Below are 16,786 nucleotides of genomic sequence, written 5' to 3'. Positions count from 1 at the left end.
TCATAATGCACCTTCTCCTCATCATCAGCATCATCGTCCAAAGCATGTATATCAGAAGCATGTGTGGACGCTGTAGGGGGGTCAGAGCTATTACCTCGCAGGCAAAGGCCTGAAATAGATGGAGTCGATGATGAAGACGGTTGCGATCCCTGTGACTGCGACATAGCTGGATGGACCCCAAGTGGTTGTGATACTGATGGCTGACCCGAGTGCCTGTGATCCATATGGTTGTACATGGATGGATGCGATCCATGCGATGTAGATAGCTACGATCCACGTGGTTGTGAGGCAGCTGGACTGTACGTCGGACGTATAGTCCTATGGCCCTGTGATGAAAGACATGGTGTCTGCACGAAGGTGTAGGGCTCGTGATGTTGTGGCAACTCAGTATAGCCTTTGGGTGGAGGATAAGACATATGCATAGGCATAGGCATCTCTGAAGAGGGTGGAGCAGATGGAGTATTATTTTCTACCCTCCTCTTTCCCTTCCTAGTCTTTTTTCGACCCCGAGAACCAGTAGAGTCATTGTTACCTTGACCCCTGCCTCCCATCTGCATAATATAATACATATTTAGATTAAAACATATAAGAAACTAGCTATAAAATGAGAGTTATTTAAAAACCAACTTTTTAAAGCTCATCCACGTATTGTTCCTCGTCCGAGAAATTCTTCGTCCTCACTTGTTTGAGCTTCATCAGTTGATTCTTCGTCCTCATTTTATATAATTCTTACTTCATTTCTATCAACTTCTTCCAATATGTGTTCAGGATGTTCTAGATCATTTCTAGTTGATCGTCCACTATTTGGTGAACACTGAAGATATCGTTTTAATATGCAACATCTAACACATTCTCGACCTCTACCCTACCTACAGGCTTAGTTTTTATTACAACCCACCAATCGGACTTATTCTGCTGCAATGGATAAGGAGCATAATACACTTGCATATCATTACGTGCAATTATTAAAGGATCATAGCGATCATACTCTCTCGTATGATTAACCTCAATTATGTTGTATTGGTTGTTTACTCTAGTACCTCTTTTTGGATTTGGGTCAAACCACTTGCATCTAACACTACTAGAAATTAAGCCTACGGCAACCCTTTCAAAACCATACCTATAGATACTGAAACCGTCCCTATAGGGATAATGGGACGGTTTGGGACGTGTTCCCAGATTCAGCGTTACAATAGATCAACTAGAACGGTTATCTGTAACGGTTTTCAAACCGTCTCCGTATATGACTATTGCAACGGTTATAACTCAACCAATGACCACTCTATGGGAACGGTTTTTTGCTGTGTTGGAACGATTATAAACCGTTGTGTTATAATTGTGCTAACGAATTTTTAAATCTATTGCGACGGTTTTCGTGATATATTGTAACGGTTTTGTTATATATTGGAACAATTGTTTGTATCCTATTGCAACGGATATTGCAACATATTGCAATGGTTATTATAGGGATGCTATTGTTCTTTACTAGGTCTATTGGAACGGTTATATTGTCCGTTGCAACAATTCACTATTGTAATTTGTAATATTTATGGAAGCAAAATGAGGCATATTTTCTAATTTTCCTACGCAATGAAATTTTACACATCATAACTTGTAGAAACCACAAAATAAGATTAAAATATCTAACTCGCATTATCCATATCCAAAAACAAAATATGAATACATTGTTTGATCAACAATTCAAAAGTCAAAATAGATGAGTTTTAATTTCATACAAAAAGTTCTAAACCAAAATATCCTTGATGATAGATAGTCTAATAACGATCAACAAAACTCAAGTAAGGTCTTCATCGCTGCTTTCATCCGCAATCGATGCACCTACAAAATTCAAGCACAAATAGTTAAACAAAGAAAGTTTTAAGAAAATTGAATAATAAAGTGTTGCTAATTAACTGCTCTTCTCACACATGGAATGCAAAAAGGCATGGGACGGAAAAGTAACATTAGAGTGTTGAATGACCAATTTGATAACTCAAAAAATTTCTAACTCTCTAAATTTTTAAAATTTTCGGCAAAATTTCCTTTGTAAATACGACTATCTCAAAAAATTTAACCTGCTCAAAACAATATTATGCTATACACAAGAGTAATTTTCAACTCTCCCATCTGTTACAATAATATTTAATTTCTTTAACAACATACAACAAACCAGAATCATCAACAGACAAACCATATCAAACAACTCTCCAGTCTATAATTTTTTAAGCAACAATTTGCCGTAATATCTTCGAACACTATTACATCACAAAACAACATCACAACTAAATTATTCAACCTGCTCAAGTAACAGTCACTCCAATGGCAACCTCATTTAAATAATTAAGTGCAGCACATGAAGTACCAACCTAAGACAGTAGATCTCACAAAAATTATTAAATTGTCAATGAGTTAATACCTGGAATGAGTTGGCCTTCTTTGTTGGTAGCAGTAGAGAGACGATGGATTGGTTGCAATGTTGTTTGCTGAGCAGATGAAGCTTCTCCTAATGAATTATCACCCAATGCCGCAAGAATAATGTTAGCATCAATATCAATTCCTGAACGCTGAAGACGTGCAAGGACATCTGCAACAACTTATTGACGGATAGTTGCCTTTTGTTCCTCAATTTTTCCTCCATTCTTTGTATCTTCTCCTCCAATTTTTGTATAGAATTTGAAGTATTTGAAGATGGTTCAAAATATCCTACTTTCCCTCTCAAAGAAGTTCTTGTAACCCCTCGTCCATACAATCTCAGACGTCCCGAATATTCAGGTCCCATGACAGATGCAAATGCCTCTACGGACTCATTGCCATTTTCGTTTTGTTGTGCTTCAACTTCCTCCATTTCAACCTACAAAGAAAATTCAAAAAAATATAATTCAAGTAAATAAAAAGTAAACAAATAGAAATAAATAATTGATCTCAATATAACATTAATTAAATATAATCGCACAATTTTACTAGTTGTATCTTCATCCGAGGACTTGTATGATCGCCCAACTTTTCGTTTTCTTGTAGCAACGAAGACTTCCTTTGCTGATAAAGGATTCGAAGTTTCCTTGTCTTTTTCCTAGTTACATGAAAGTGAGTTAGCATTCCTAATGATCTGCCATGAACTAAACAAAAGCTAAAATTGAAATATTTTTGCCACGATAGGCTAGTTACACACCAACTTAGAGCGAACTAAAGCAAAACTTCTTTTTCCAGCAGTGTGAGGATTCTTCAAATTTTTCCGATTCTCAATGTTAGTTATAGACATTCTCTGCAAACAGAAAGAAACATCAAACAACAACTTACAAGTAGGACTTGAGAAGTACAAAGTGAAATGCACTGTGGTGGACTATAAAAAATCAGCAATCGATCTTACTGTTAAATGAGCTGAAGCAAATCAAGGTAAAGATTTCTGTTCATTATACATTCATACATCAAATAACACAGTACTCCTTAACAAAGATTTATGTTCAAAATCCATTAAAGGAAATTAAATTGTGGTTGTTGACATGAGTACTATTCTTATATTGCATGAAAAAGCTAGCTGTTGTCGTAGTTATCATATTGATTAATCAACTCTAACATATTCATAATTGTCCACATAAGCCTCGACTTTACAATTATTTTAGTTTCTTCTGCAGATGTCACCAACAAAGGTACCTGAGAATAAATGTCAAAAGCATATTATTTTGATTTTTCAAGTCACATGCTTTGACTTCAGGACTGAATCATAAGTATATTTTTCTTTCAAGGTTGAAAAAACAGAAACCACCTAGCTTTTTTTTCTTTTCTAATTTTTGCTTATCATTTGAATTTATTTGTTTACAACTGCTTGTAGGACCTGAAGGCCAAATCTAGTGCAACATTTCACATAGGCCTAACATAAGTATCATATATATTGCGACAGAGAAGAGGAGCTTTGAAGTTAATCGTGTCCTATTTGGTATGGAAACTTCCACAGAAAAAGTATGGATGTAAAGGCATGATTGCTTCCTGTTTTTCTACTACAATAAACATGAAAAACATCAATCTCATTAATCTCATTATGAACTGCTCCAAAAGCCTCAAACCCAGAAGCCTACGGCCAGGTACTAGGGAAAAGAGCTGCTCCATCAGATATTTTGAGAATGTGTATATGTAATTTAAAAGGAATGAATGAATAGGATGTACTACTATAATGTACCATCTAGCAATTGAAAACATTTACGGCAGCATCCCTGAAGTAGAGAAATAAGGGAAAGACAACAACAATGGCCAAGAAGAAGGAGAAAACTAGAAAGAAGATAAAGAAGAACTTTAAGAAGTAGTTCAAGAAGATGAAGAAGAACAAATAAAAAGTCACATACCTGGAGTTTCTCAGAGTTCCAATACCTAAGGAGTTCCTTAAACTGAGAAACTGGAACATCTTCAGGGATATGTTCCATTCGAGTTTCATCACTTCTATAGGGGTCAAAGTGATCTTTTTTCAATTTACTCTTATGCTTTCTCCAGGCAGCTTGAACTGATTCCAAAGTATATTTTTTTGCAGCTTTAGGAATATCATATTTATCCTACAATTGGTGTCAAATCTGTTAGTGCAGAAAATATGAAAGATTTTCAATCAAAAATTAAAACTTAAGAAGTTCAGACCTTGGTATATTCCCATATATCCTCTTTTGTGTCCATCTTCCTCCAATCCAAAATATCAAGAGGACATAGAGTCGCATTCCTTGCCAATATACCAAGGAAGCTTCCAAACTCTGTCACAACTGCGTCACTAGGACCGACAGGTTGATTTAAGTTGTTAAGTAAAATTAATTTACGCTCATGTCGTCCATGTACACTTTTCATCTTTCTTTTTCCTCTTTTTCTTGTTTGATTAGAAGGGCCTTCAACTATTCAAACCAAACAAAACCACCAAATCACTATTGTTGGTACATTTTTTATGACTGAAATAGGATATAAATATTTTTAGATAAAGACTATAGGTTCTTACCTTGTTCTTCACATTGTTCATCTTCAATAGGAGTTGTAGAATCCAACTGAACTTGTTCCTCTATTACTTGTGTTGTAGGAGTGGTTGATCTTGTTTGTACATAGGCTGTTACTTCTGAATATTGTGGCACTATCAGATTCTCTTCGATGATATTCAGATGCTCTTTGTTTGATTGTCTAGCAGGAGCAACATATTTTGCAGAAGTGGTTGATCTAGTTTGTGCATGGGCTACTGCTCTTGGCAGATTCTCTACAATAATATTAGGCCACTCTTTGTTTGATTGTCTAGCGGGAACAACATATTTTTGGCTAAACGAAGTCCTTATTTGGTTTGCCAAAGATACCATTGTTCCAGGTTTTGTGTATGTTGCGCTTGTCTTTCTTTTGGGCTTTAAAGGTCTTTCTTGACTCATATCTATCAAATCTAATGAAGAATACAAATAAAAATAGCTTTATTAGGTTTTATATAAATGACAATAGTAGAATTCCAAATAAAGTGCAGCTTCGTATGATAAGTTAAGGATATGCATATGATAGTTTCAGAGTAAACTATGGCAATGCACTGCATATGATAGAAGAAAAAATAATAATAGCAATAGGCAGAATATATGTAGCAACAACAAAGTGAAAGATGAACAAAAGAAGCACCATAACTATTATCTTGCCTTAAGTCTACTTTCTTGTCTTAAGTCTTATCTGTTCAAGTTCAATTCACCTTGCTTCTTCCTTAATCATCAGCCTCCATCCAATCCCAATCTGTATCATCTAAATCATCCTCCTCTTCTGATGTTTCCACAACTATATCTTGTGAATTTTGTGCATCAGTTGGCATATCAATAACATCAAGAGGTACATCTTCTCTCGACCATCTAAAATTAATATCGGCTAATCTAGTTGATGGACCTGCTTCATCATTAGGCTCACTCCAAAATGTCTCCCCAACATTAGGAATATTCTCTTCCTCCAAATCATACAAATCAACAGGGACTTTATTTCTTGCATAATAAACATCTTTCTCAATTGGATCCTCCACATAAAAAACTTGATGTACTTGAGATGCCAACACAAAAGAGTCATCAGTACTACATAATCGGTTAAAGTATACCCGAGTTAACCCATATTCATCTACTTCATTACGAAACCAATCACATCTAAATAGTACAACACTAAAGCGGCCCCAATAATCAATCTCAATGATATCCTGAATAGCTCCATAGTAGATAACCTCTCCATCAATGGGATTTGGGTCCCTAGCACTAGCAAAACTATCAGTTGTTGCGGACAAAGTCACTCCACTATTTTGAGTCTTCAACGGGGCATCCCGCATCATTGTATGAAACAAGTAGCCGTTGATAAAATATCCAGTATATCATTTGGCCAATGTATTAAGTCCTTTAGCTAGCCATCACAAATGATTGGGCACGTCAATGCTTTTTACTTTCTCTTTAAACCAGTCGGCAAAATTTCGACTATGATTTCTTGCTCTTACCCATGCATTTGGTCTAGTACGATTATCAATTAAATTTTTATGTTCACTGCAAGGCATATGTTTCAAATTTGATATATTCGAGGCACAACCTTTTGGCAATTTGGCATTTTTAAAGACTGTGCAAAATCGCCTCTTCTCTTCTGGATTCATGTAGAAACAAGCTTTAGCCAAAGAAATTGTTCCACTTACAATATCTTGTATTGGTTGAAGCTCTTTTCGTATTCCTATTTCTTGCAAATCGTAACGAGAATTTAAATGATCTTTTGACTTTCCATCGATCTCCAATAATGTTCCAAGAATACTATCACATATATTTTTCTTAATGTGCATCGGATCAAGATTGTGCCTCAATTTGTTAGTTTCCCAGTACGGTAGTTCAAAGAAGATGGATCTTTTCTTCCATGGACACTTGTTATCCCGATACCTTTTCTTTTGGCCCTTTCCAAAGACATTCTTGAATTCACGCAACTCTTCGAGGACTTCTATACCCGACAAAGGAGTAGGTGCATGTTTATGATCCTCCTTACCATCAAATGATTTCTTATCTCTTCAAAATGGATGTTCAGGAGGCAAAAATGCCCGATGACCCATGTAGTACATCTTACGACTATGCTTGAGATATTGAGAACATGTGCCATAATTACAAGTGGGGCATGCAAATTTTCCCTTTGTGCTCCATCCAGAAAGCATTGCTAGTGCAGGAAAATCACTAATTGTCCACATTAATGCTGCACGCATTTGAAACATCTGGTTGGATTCGGCATCAAATGTTTCTACACCGAATTTCCATAGTTCATTCAATTCAGCAATTAGGGGTTGAAGATACACATCTATATCATTTCCCGGAGATGACGGACCTGGGATGATCATTGACAACATTATATACTCTGGCTTCATGCAAATCCAAGGCGATAGATTATAGTTCATTAACATAACAGGCCATGTGCTATGGGAAATGCTCATTGTTCGAAACGGGTTGAAGCCATCACTTGAAAGACCCAATCTAACATTGCGAGGGTCGCTAGAAAATTCAGGGTGCTAGGAGTCGAATTCCTTCCAAGCATCACCATCAGCAGGATGTCTTATATTTCCATCATTCGGTCGTTCAGTGGCATGCCATCTCATAGCTTCAGCTGTTTCGGGACACATGAATATCCTTTGAAGCCGAGGCTTTAATGGAAAGTACCTTAAGACTTTTGCAGGGGTTTTGGTGTTTTTATTAGTCAATACATTAACAACATTCTTCCATCTAGAAGACCCACACACAGAACAAGTATCTACATTTACATATTCATTCCAAAATAACATGCAATCATTAGGACATGCATGTATTTTTTCATAATGAAGACCCAAATCTTTTATCATGCTTGTTGCCTTATAGAAAGACTCGGGTAGCTGAGCAAATGGAAATGCCTCTTTTAACAACTCCAACAAGTCTGTGAATGCCACATTACTTATCCCATGAATGCATTTAAACAAGTACAACCGAATTGTAAAACCTAATTTGGAGAAATTTTCACACCCTGGATATAATTCTTCTTTCCCTTCTTCTACTAACATAAAGAATCTTTTTGCATCTTCTGATGGTCCATCCCTCACTCCTTCATGTCCCAAATCATCCTCGACATTTCGAAATGTATCATGAAGTAATCCATCAATATCGTCATACATGTCAGAACCTTCATCATTACTTCTTAGGCATAGAGTCTTTCTCGAGGAAAATCCTTCCCCGTGGAAAACCCATTTATTGTATCCATGAACAAAACCATTAATAATCAAGTGGTCTTCCACCACATTCCTATGATGCCAAAAACAATTAGCGCACACTTTACAAGGGCATAATATTTGATTTCCTTGGGAAGCTCGTTCAAATGCTTTATCAAGAAATTTATTCACTCCTTGTATGTACTCATCAGTTGACCTTCGAAGGCCCATCCACCTTTTATCTCCGTTATCCATTAAAATAATTTTATCCTATATAACACCAAAACAACTAGTATAAAATTTGTTTATATACTCCTAATAAAAAATAAAATAATAAGAAAGATAGAAAAAAGTCACTTATTGTCAAAATTATATAGATTTCACTGTTGCAAAACTTAACAGTCACCAAAACCATCACATAAATAGTTACGTAAGGCAAATATCATGATTTCTAATACGAAATTAAAATCCAACAACTAAACCCCAATTTCGCAAACCAAAAATTAGAAAATGTATCATATATAATACTAACAACAGAAAGTAAAATAGTAGGCTTATTAGCAATATTACCAGAGAAAAGAAAAGGAGCATCAAAATGATTTTCCACAATAACGAACAAGACATCGAACATCGATAGCAAATATTTTTAGAAATGGTGGCTATTAAATTCAGATGTGAGATTTCCAATCATGTGTATTCATTATGAAATACTACATAACAAGCCACAAGTATAAGGCACATAATTTCATTAGAATCACAATACCAGATCACTTTATTATAGTTAATTGTAATAGAGAAGGAACCATTCTGTCAAATTCAGTTATTGTATGTATTATCACCAAATTTCTATTTTCCCAGAATTACTATATATCATACAGTATATACTATATAATAATAATGTTGTGAAGATGATGATTGATGTGTGTTGGAAAAAGCATAAGCAAGAAGATGAAAAAGGTGAAAAACTATGAAGGTGATCAAAATGACTATAAAAAAAACACCAGCAGAAAACTCTAAAGAAGAGATCCACTAAGTAATTTGTCCAAAAATAACATAATATCTCTTAATAAGTGATTAATTAATATCATATAAAATGGAGTTCTTTTAGGTTTGAATTAATTTAATAATTAGTCAGTTTTCTTAATTATAGGGATTCTACCATATTTTGAAAAAAGTTACTCTGCTGGAAATTTGTTAATATAACAAAGACTTTGCCATATTTTTGGTAGCTTCCTAGTTCTAGATCCTACTATTGGAAAAGTGAAAAGATGTATTGAGTAGAAAATTAAACTAGAAAGAGAGCTTATTACCTTAAATTGGAAACAAGTGGAAGTCCTAGTAAATGGATTTCTAGTCTAGGCAGTTGATATTTTCCTTTTTTTGTAACCTATGCATCCCCTGGATGCTTCTTGTTAATGAAATACAACTTATTTCATAAAACAAAAAGTCTAGGCAGTTGAAATTAAGTGTAGGAGCATATGAACCAACATAGATTATATTTTATTATACTTGTATTGTAATTGTTCATTACCGAATAAGTTTCTTCCTTCAAACAGTACAAACCATTATTGTCAAGAAAGAAAATGTAGAATAAGACTCATTGTTGATAAAATGTCCATACTAGAAAAAGATTTAAACACGAAACTGGTCAATTCTCAACAGCCCTATCCAAATCCACCAACCAAACCCCCAATTTTACAAACCAGAAATCAAAAAATTATCATATAATACAAACAAAGGATAGAGTAAATTAATGGGTTTATCATAAATCTTATCAGATAAAGAAAACAGAAGCAGCGAAACAATTTTTAGGTAAAACAATTGCGAACAACCACAGAAAATATCGAACACAAAAAAAATACCAAAAAAAGTCCATACTAGAAAAAGATTTAAACATGAAATTGATCTATTCTCAACATCCCTTTCATCTATCCAAATCCACCAACTAAACCCCAATTTTACAAACTAGAAATCAAAAAATTAATCATATAATACAAATCAAGGACAGAGTAAATTAATGGGTTTAACAAAAATCTTACCAATGAAAGAAAACAGAAGAAGCAACGAACCAATTTTCCGGCGAAACAATAGCGAACAGCGAACAACAACAAAATATATCGAACACGGGAAATATATCGATAACCTACATCTGAGATTCCCTTATATTAGCCGAAATGGTTGTCCCTTGTCGGAATGGATCTTCCTTCCGCTAAATTCGTCGATGGTAATATTTTCTAGGTTTAACAAGATGAGAGAGAGGTATGATAGATGCAAAGACAAGAGGGAGACCAAAGGCTTCAGTACTAGTGCGTTTTCTAACTTACCAAATAACCTAAAGAGATTTGGTATTAAAATTTTGGTGGGGCCATCATTTTTTATTTTTTTTAATAAAAATATAGGAGGGAAAGTATGGAGGGAAAAATAAACCGTCCCAATAAATATTTTATTTTAGCAAACCGTTCCCATAAATAACCCTATTGTATTGCCTTTGATAAACTGTCTCCATAGCTTCAGTTATGGCGACGGTTAGAATCCTATTAGAACGGTTTTGCTTCAGAAGTGTGCCAAAAGCCTTTTTACTCTACTGGAATAATTAAAACCGTTCCAACACATAATCTATTGTAACAGTTGGCTAACCGTTGCAAAATAACTGTTCCAATAGAACGATTTTTTAGTAGTGTAAAGTGTATCAATTTCTTATATGACCAACCTGTATATTCTAGTCCTATTATTTCTTTCGAGCACACCATAATAATCAATATCTCAACTTGGTTGCCATCACCACCTTGAAACCATACCCCGATGTTGTTGCTATTTTTATTTTTAGAGCAATCCTCTGTATAGAACTTATAACCATTCACTACGTACTTAGACATTGTTGTGACCTAAAGCCCAGGTCCCCAAGATATATCTATCAAAAATTGATTTACACCATTATTTGGATCATTTACCTACATAGTGCTAAAAAAAATTATAAGTTAGCATAACTTACAAACATTATTAACCTACATAGTGTTAGAATATTATCAGGATAAACTTACAAATTGTTTGAACCACGTATCGAATCTCGTATATATAACATCATGGCCAAATTGACCTATGAAGTGACTGTGACACATCAAATATTTTTAGTAGTTGCATCTAGATGTAATCATAGTAAATTTTATATTTTGATAACTAATAAATCAATACTTACTTGATAAATGGTACAACTTCGGGACAATTTAGTAACACATGAAGTGTAACTGACTTGTACTTCATAGCACTCAAACTTCTCTTACTAACATCCTTAGAACATCGGCCTGGTTGATTGAATATGTTCATTGACGGATATAATGGATCATTCACACATTTGACCGTGTGCCTATTGGGCCTATTCCTAGAACATGGCATGTTACTCTCAAAATAATAAGAACAAAAATGAGCAGTTTCCTTTGCAATATAAGCTTCGTATATAGATCCTTCAATCCTATTCCTCTGCTTAACAATTGTTTGCATTTGCCAATTGTCATACACAATGTCATGTTAGCAAAGAACATTCAAATAAAATAGAAAATTACATCAAACTTATAATATTACCTCTCAAAGGGATACATCCATCTGCATTGAATAGGCCCTCCAAGTCGTGCCTCATGTACAAGGTGGATTGGAAGGTGTTCCATCACATCAAAAAAACACAAGGAAATATCTTTTCCATCTTAGTAGAAGTTACATGAATGTTCTGATCCATCCGGAGTAGGTTTTCTTCCCTTAATGTGGTAGAACACAAGTCTTTGAAAAACAAACTAATCTTTGTGTTGGATTTCCAGATTCTTTCAGGCAAACCACAAAATGAAATAGGCACTAAGGTCTCCACGAAAACATGACAGTCATAACTTTTCAAATGGCTCAACTTCCCTACCTTCATATCTACGTTTTTTCAAAGATTCGACGCATAACCCTCAGGCATCTTCAATTTTGTAACAAAATCAATAATTTATCGTCTTTCCTCCAAAGTGAATGTGTAAATTTCTTTGGGCTTGAACACCTTACCATTGTTTGCTTTCTGCAAGTATAATTCAAGCCGCCTGTAATATTCTTGTAAGTCCATTCTAGCCTTCGTATTATCCTTTGTATTACCTTTGATATCCATCACTGTGTCGAACAAATTGTCAAAATAATTCTTCTTAATATGTATGACATCAAGGCTGTGATGGAAAATATTATCCTTCCAATAAGGAAACTCCCAAAATATACTCTGTTTCGTCCAATTATGAGTAACACCGTATCCGGGGAATCTATAAGGTGGAGCTTCAGTAACTTTACTGAAGTTCTGGACCCTCTCCAAAATTTCCTCACCTGAAAGTATCAGAGGAGGAGAATCATATTTTATTTTATTCTTTTTGAATGCATTTTTCATCCTTCTAAACTCATGATCATGAGGCAAGAATTGACGATAACAATCAAACCATGATTGCTTTCAGCTATGTTTCAAAGTGAACGCTTTACTATTTTCCATGCAGTAAGGAAAGCTAGCTTCCCAGTAGTCATCCACCCAGACAACATTCCCTACGTAGGAAAATCGTTAATAGTCCACATTAAATTAGAACGCAATTGAAATTCTGCTTGGTTGATATGTCATATGTTTCAACACAATCACACCATAATTGTTTTAGCTCATCAATCAAAGGTTGCAAATATACATTAATCAAATTTTTTGGATTACGCGGACCGGGGATAATACAATTTAAGAATATATATGGACTAGTCATGCACAACTCGGGTGGTAGATTATAAGGTGTAAGAAAGACAGGCCAATATGAATATGGTGTCGCAGATATAGAAAAAGGCATGAAGCCATCCGCACACAGACCTAACTGAATGTTCCTTGGTTCACTAGCAAAATCTAGATATGTCCTATCAAAGTGCTTTCAAGCTTCTCCATCTGAAGGATGACACATAACACCAGGTGGTTTTATATTTTCAAAGTGTCATCTCATATGAGGAGCAAAACTCATCGATGCATATAACCTCTTTAACCTAGGTATAAGAGGTAAATAATGCATCACCTTGATAGAGACCATATTTCTGCTGGAAAGCCTCTTGAAATGAGGCTTATCGCAAAATTTACAACTATCTAAAGTTGCATCATCTTTATAATATAACATGCAACCATCTTCACAACAACCAATTCATATTGACGAAAGTCCTAACTTAGAAACCAATCTCTTTGCCTTATAGAAATCACCAGGTAACTTGATATTAGGGTCAACTAGTTCACTCATAAGGTCAATGAAAGAGTCCATGGCTGCTTGAGAAATATTCCAATAAGATTTTATACTTAGTAATCTAACTGCAACAGACAGCTCGGAGTGCGGACTTCCTTTACGTAATGGACGACTAGCTTCCTCTAACTGTTCATAAAAACATTTTGCGGCATCATTAGGAGTTTGTTCAACATTTTCATTGGTCTCACCCCGAAGTGCATCCCAAAAGCATCCGTAACCATATCATGAATTCTAGAATCACGATTTGTATTCTCCACCGACCAACTACTTTCACCAGCAACTATGTTATGAAATATTCCACGGCTACCATCATTCTCTCCATGATTAGTCCACACAAAGTAATTTCTATAAACCCCTTCCTATAAAGATGAAGCTTAACTACCTCCGGTTTTTCAAACTTCATACAGTCACACCTGACACAAGGGCACCTAATTACTCCTTCACTTTGGTATGCTGGAAGTGACATTACATGTCTATTAAGGTCATCAACGCCTTCTACAAAATTCTTCAGCAATCCCCGCCAATTAGGATAATTCCTATTATACATCCAAGTAAGATGTTCCATCTATACAAATAAAACAAGAACTAATTAATTTAGTTAATTCATATCATAATCTTTTTTTAGTTAATTCATATCCTAAGAGTTCCAATTCATAAAAGTTCAATTCATATCCAAAAGATCCAATTCATATCCTAAAATTTCAATTCATATCCTAAAATTTCAATTTATAAACTAAAAGTTCAATTCATAAACTAAAAATTCAATTCGTATCCAAAAAGTTCAATTCATAAACTAAAAAATCAATTCATATAGAAAAGGTCCAATTCATAAACTAAAAGTTCAACTACAAATCCTAAAAGTTCACTTCATATCCTAAAATTTCAATTTATAAACTAAAAGTTCAATTCATAAACTAAAAGTTCAATTCATATCCAAAAAGTTCAATTCATGTCACGACCCAAAATCCACTAAGTGTCGTGATAGCGCTGGATACTGCTGTCAAGCAAGCCAATCATATATACTTAATTAAATTCTTGTTTAAATAATTGTGAAAACTATGATTTCCTTCAATTTTGCTAGTAAAAGATAATCTTTACAAAATAAATAAAAGAATGTTTAGAAGTTAATACAGAATACCCCATAATCATCCCAGAACCTGGTGTCACAAGTGCATGAGCAATTTCTAGGAAATAATGTAATACAACAATTGTCCGGAATACAATTGGACAGGAAAGAAAAATACAGTACAATACTCTGAGAGAGACTCTGATGGCTGCGGATCGTCTCGAGAGGTGCATCTCACCTAAGTCCCAGTATCAACCACGCCGCTACGCCAAACTAGGCCACTAGACTTACATGCACTTGTGCAACAAAAATGCACAGCAAGTGTTGTATGAGTATGAAAACAACGTGTACTTAGTGAGTATCCCGTCTAATCTCAAAGAAGTAGAGACAAGAGGTCGACTTCGACACTTACTAGTGGTCCAATAGTAATATATTGATAATGCAAATAATCATGAATTTTTTTAAAAACGACAGTAAATTCATGTAAGTCAAGAAACAAGTAAGCATTTCTTTTTATATTAAGAAGTCTCCAAATTCATAATCTATTATTTATCAATTTATCTCAGACCAGGGAGGCAATATCATTTTATATCCCAAGCAAGCATTACAAGCATGCGCAAAACATGACGAGGTCGTACGGTCCAATCCAACAATATTTAACTGTGCACTGCCAGAGGGTCGAATGGCGCGAACCATAAATGCATCTATTTAATCCGTCGAGGCGTTCGGTCCGTTCTAAAATTAAACACACACATACAGACAATCAAGAAGTCATCAGGGAACAATTATCCAGTGAAATGGAAATTTCTCTTTTATCAGTTAAGAAAATGAGGTTAAACCTTTTAGAAAATTCATTTACTAATTCGATATGATTTAAGTAATTTAGATTGTTAATAAGATTACAAATATTTCAGGTATAACATGCTTTTGGGTCCTAGACTACCCGGACTTAAACATAATAGTAGCTACGCATGGACTCTCGTCATCTCGTTGTCGCGCCCTCTTTTTCTTGCGAAATCGGGTTTGTGACATTTAGGAGGACAACTCGTTCCCTTTCGGGAATTGGGTTTGAATTAAAGAGTTGTCACCTAATGATTAAAGTGCATTAGGACACTAGGGAAGGTTTGATTTGAACAACCAGAGATTGGGCAAGGCCTTGAAATTATCTCAAGGGGAAGGTGTTAGGCACCCCTCAAGATCCACTAGTGTGGTTCCCGGCCAAGCTATTGTTGTGACTTAAGTGCAAATAACACATAGGCAAATAAAGGCTTCAAATAAGAGAGGATTTTTATGTAATGATTACAAATAAATAAAAGTAAGAAAAAGGAACTAAAAAAGTTGATTTTCTTAAAAGAAATGGTTTAAAAGAAACAAAGAAAACAAAGGGAAGAGGGGTCCTAGGTTTATTAATAATATGGATCACCCCACACAACATCCGGTAATCACTCCTCAGTGAGGGGCTACACATGATGTTATCGCGTGGTCATCATATCCATGTCTACCCTTTCCCAGCCCGTTAAGGTATTAAAGTACGGAATGGTCTCGTTTACCTATTACATGCTATTACCCGCTCCAATCCTATCAGCCCCGAAGGCACTTGGGACTACTAATCCTAGAGGGAGGAGGTGTTGGGCTTATTTGTGGTTTCAAAAGGTAAAATACTAAGGCGACAAACAAAACACATATAACATGTTTAGGGAAGCATATAAACAAATAAAAGGGCTCAAACAGACCTCCTTGAATCAAATAAAAGCATATAGTTTAGCATGTCTTACACGTACTGTTTAGGGTCTGATTAAAATTTATACGGTGGAGGCGGATTGATTTATTACATAGTTCAGATAAGAAGCCCGAATCAGGCCTGTCTGCTGGTTGTAGTTAATAAAATCTGATTCAGTTTATAAACTGTCATACGGCTTACCTAAGTGTTAGACGAAAACCTATAGGCATGATATCTACTGATTTCAGAAAAGATGAAGTATACTGATTTTAGAAAAGGTTGTCAGTTATTCAGGAAAGATGAGTTTTGACAAAAGATCATAAATTCTGTAGACATTAGACATTGTTGTTACTGGTTTTAGACTTATAAGCGATTGAAATGTTTCAGACTTGAATGATAGTTCCTATAGGCATGTTTCCTATGCATTGCTGATTTAAAAAAAAACTTTTGGACATAATAAGAATGCAGAAACCCTATAGGCAGGACATCTAATTGTAGTTGATTTTCAGAACCTATAGACATGTTCTCTACATGCATATGCAGAAGTCACGAAATCTACCTGAAAGTGCAGGGTC

At 35.0% G+C, this 16,786-nt stretch overlaps 2 protein-coding genes across 2 annotated transcripts; both read right to left on the bottom strand.

Annotated features, from left to right (window-relative positions):
- Positions 1–2,550: 2,550 nt before the first annotated feature.
- On the bottom strand, positions 2,551–4,656 carry LOC104230015 (uncharacterized). Its single transcript, XM_070164219.1, has 6 exons — positions 4,621–4,656; positions 4,338–4,541; positions 3,170–3,262; positions 2,954–3,070; positions 2,613–2,851; positions 2,551–2,557 (listed from the first exon to the last, which is right to left on the bottom strand). Exons 1-6 carry the CDS (start codon positions 4,654–4,656, stop codon positions 2,551–2,553), a joined length of 696 nt encoding a protein of 231 aa, XP_070020320.1.
- Positions 4,657–7,492: 2,836 nt separating this feature from the next.
- On the bottom strand, positions 7,493–8,413 carry LOC104230016 (uncharacterized). The gene has a single exon (XM_070164218.1). The coding sequence runs from the start codon at positions 8,411–8,413 to the stop codon at positions 7,493–7,495; it is 921 nt and encodes a 306-aa protein (XP_070020319.1).
- Between the last annotated feature and the right edge of the window lie 8,373 nt (positions 8,414–16,786).

This window comes from Nicotiana sylvestris, chromosome 12 (genome assembly GCF_000393655.2).
Source record: "Nicotiana sylvestris chromosome 12, ASM39365v2, whole genome shotgun sequence".
Classification (NCBI taxonomy): Eukaryota; Viridiplantae; Streptophyta; class Magnoliopsida; order Solanales; family Solanaceae; genus Nicotiana; species Nicotiana sylvestris.
This window is presented reverse-complemented; position numbering and strand designations above follow the sequence as displayed.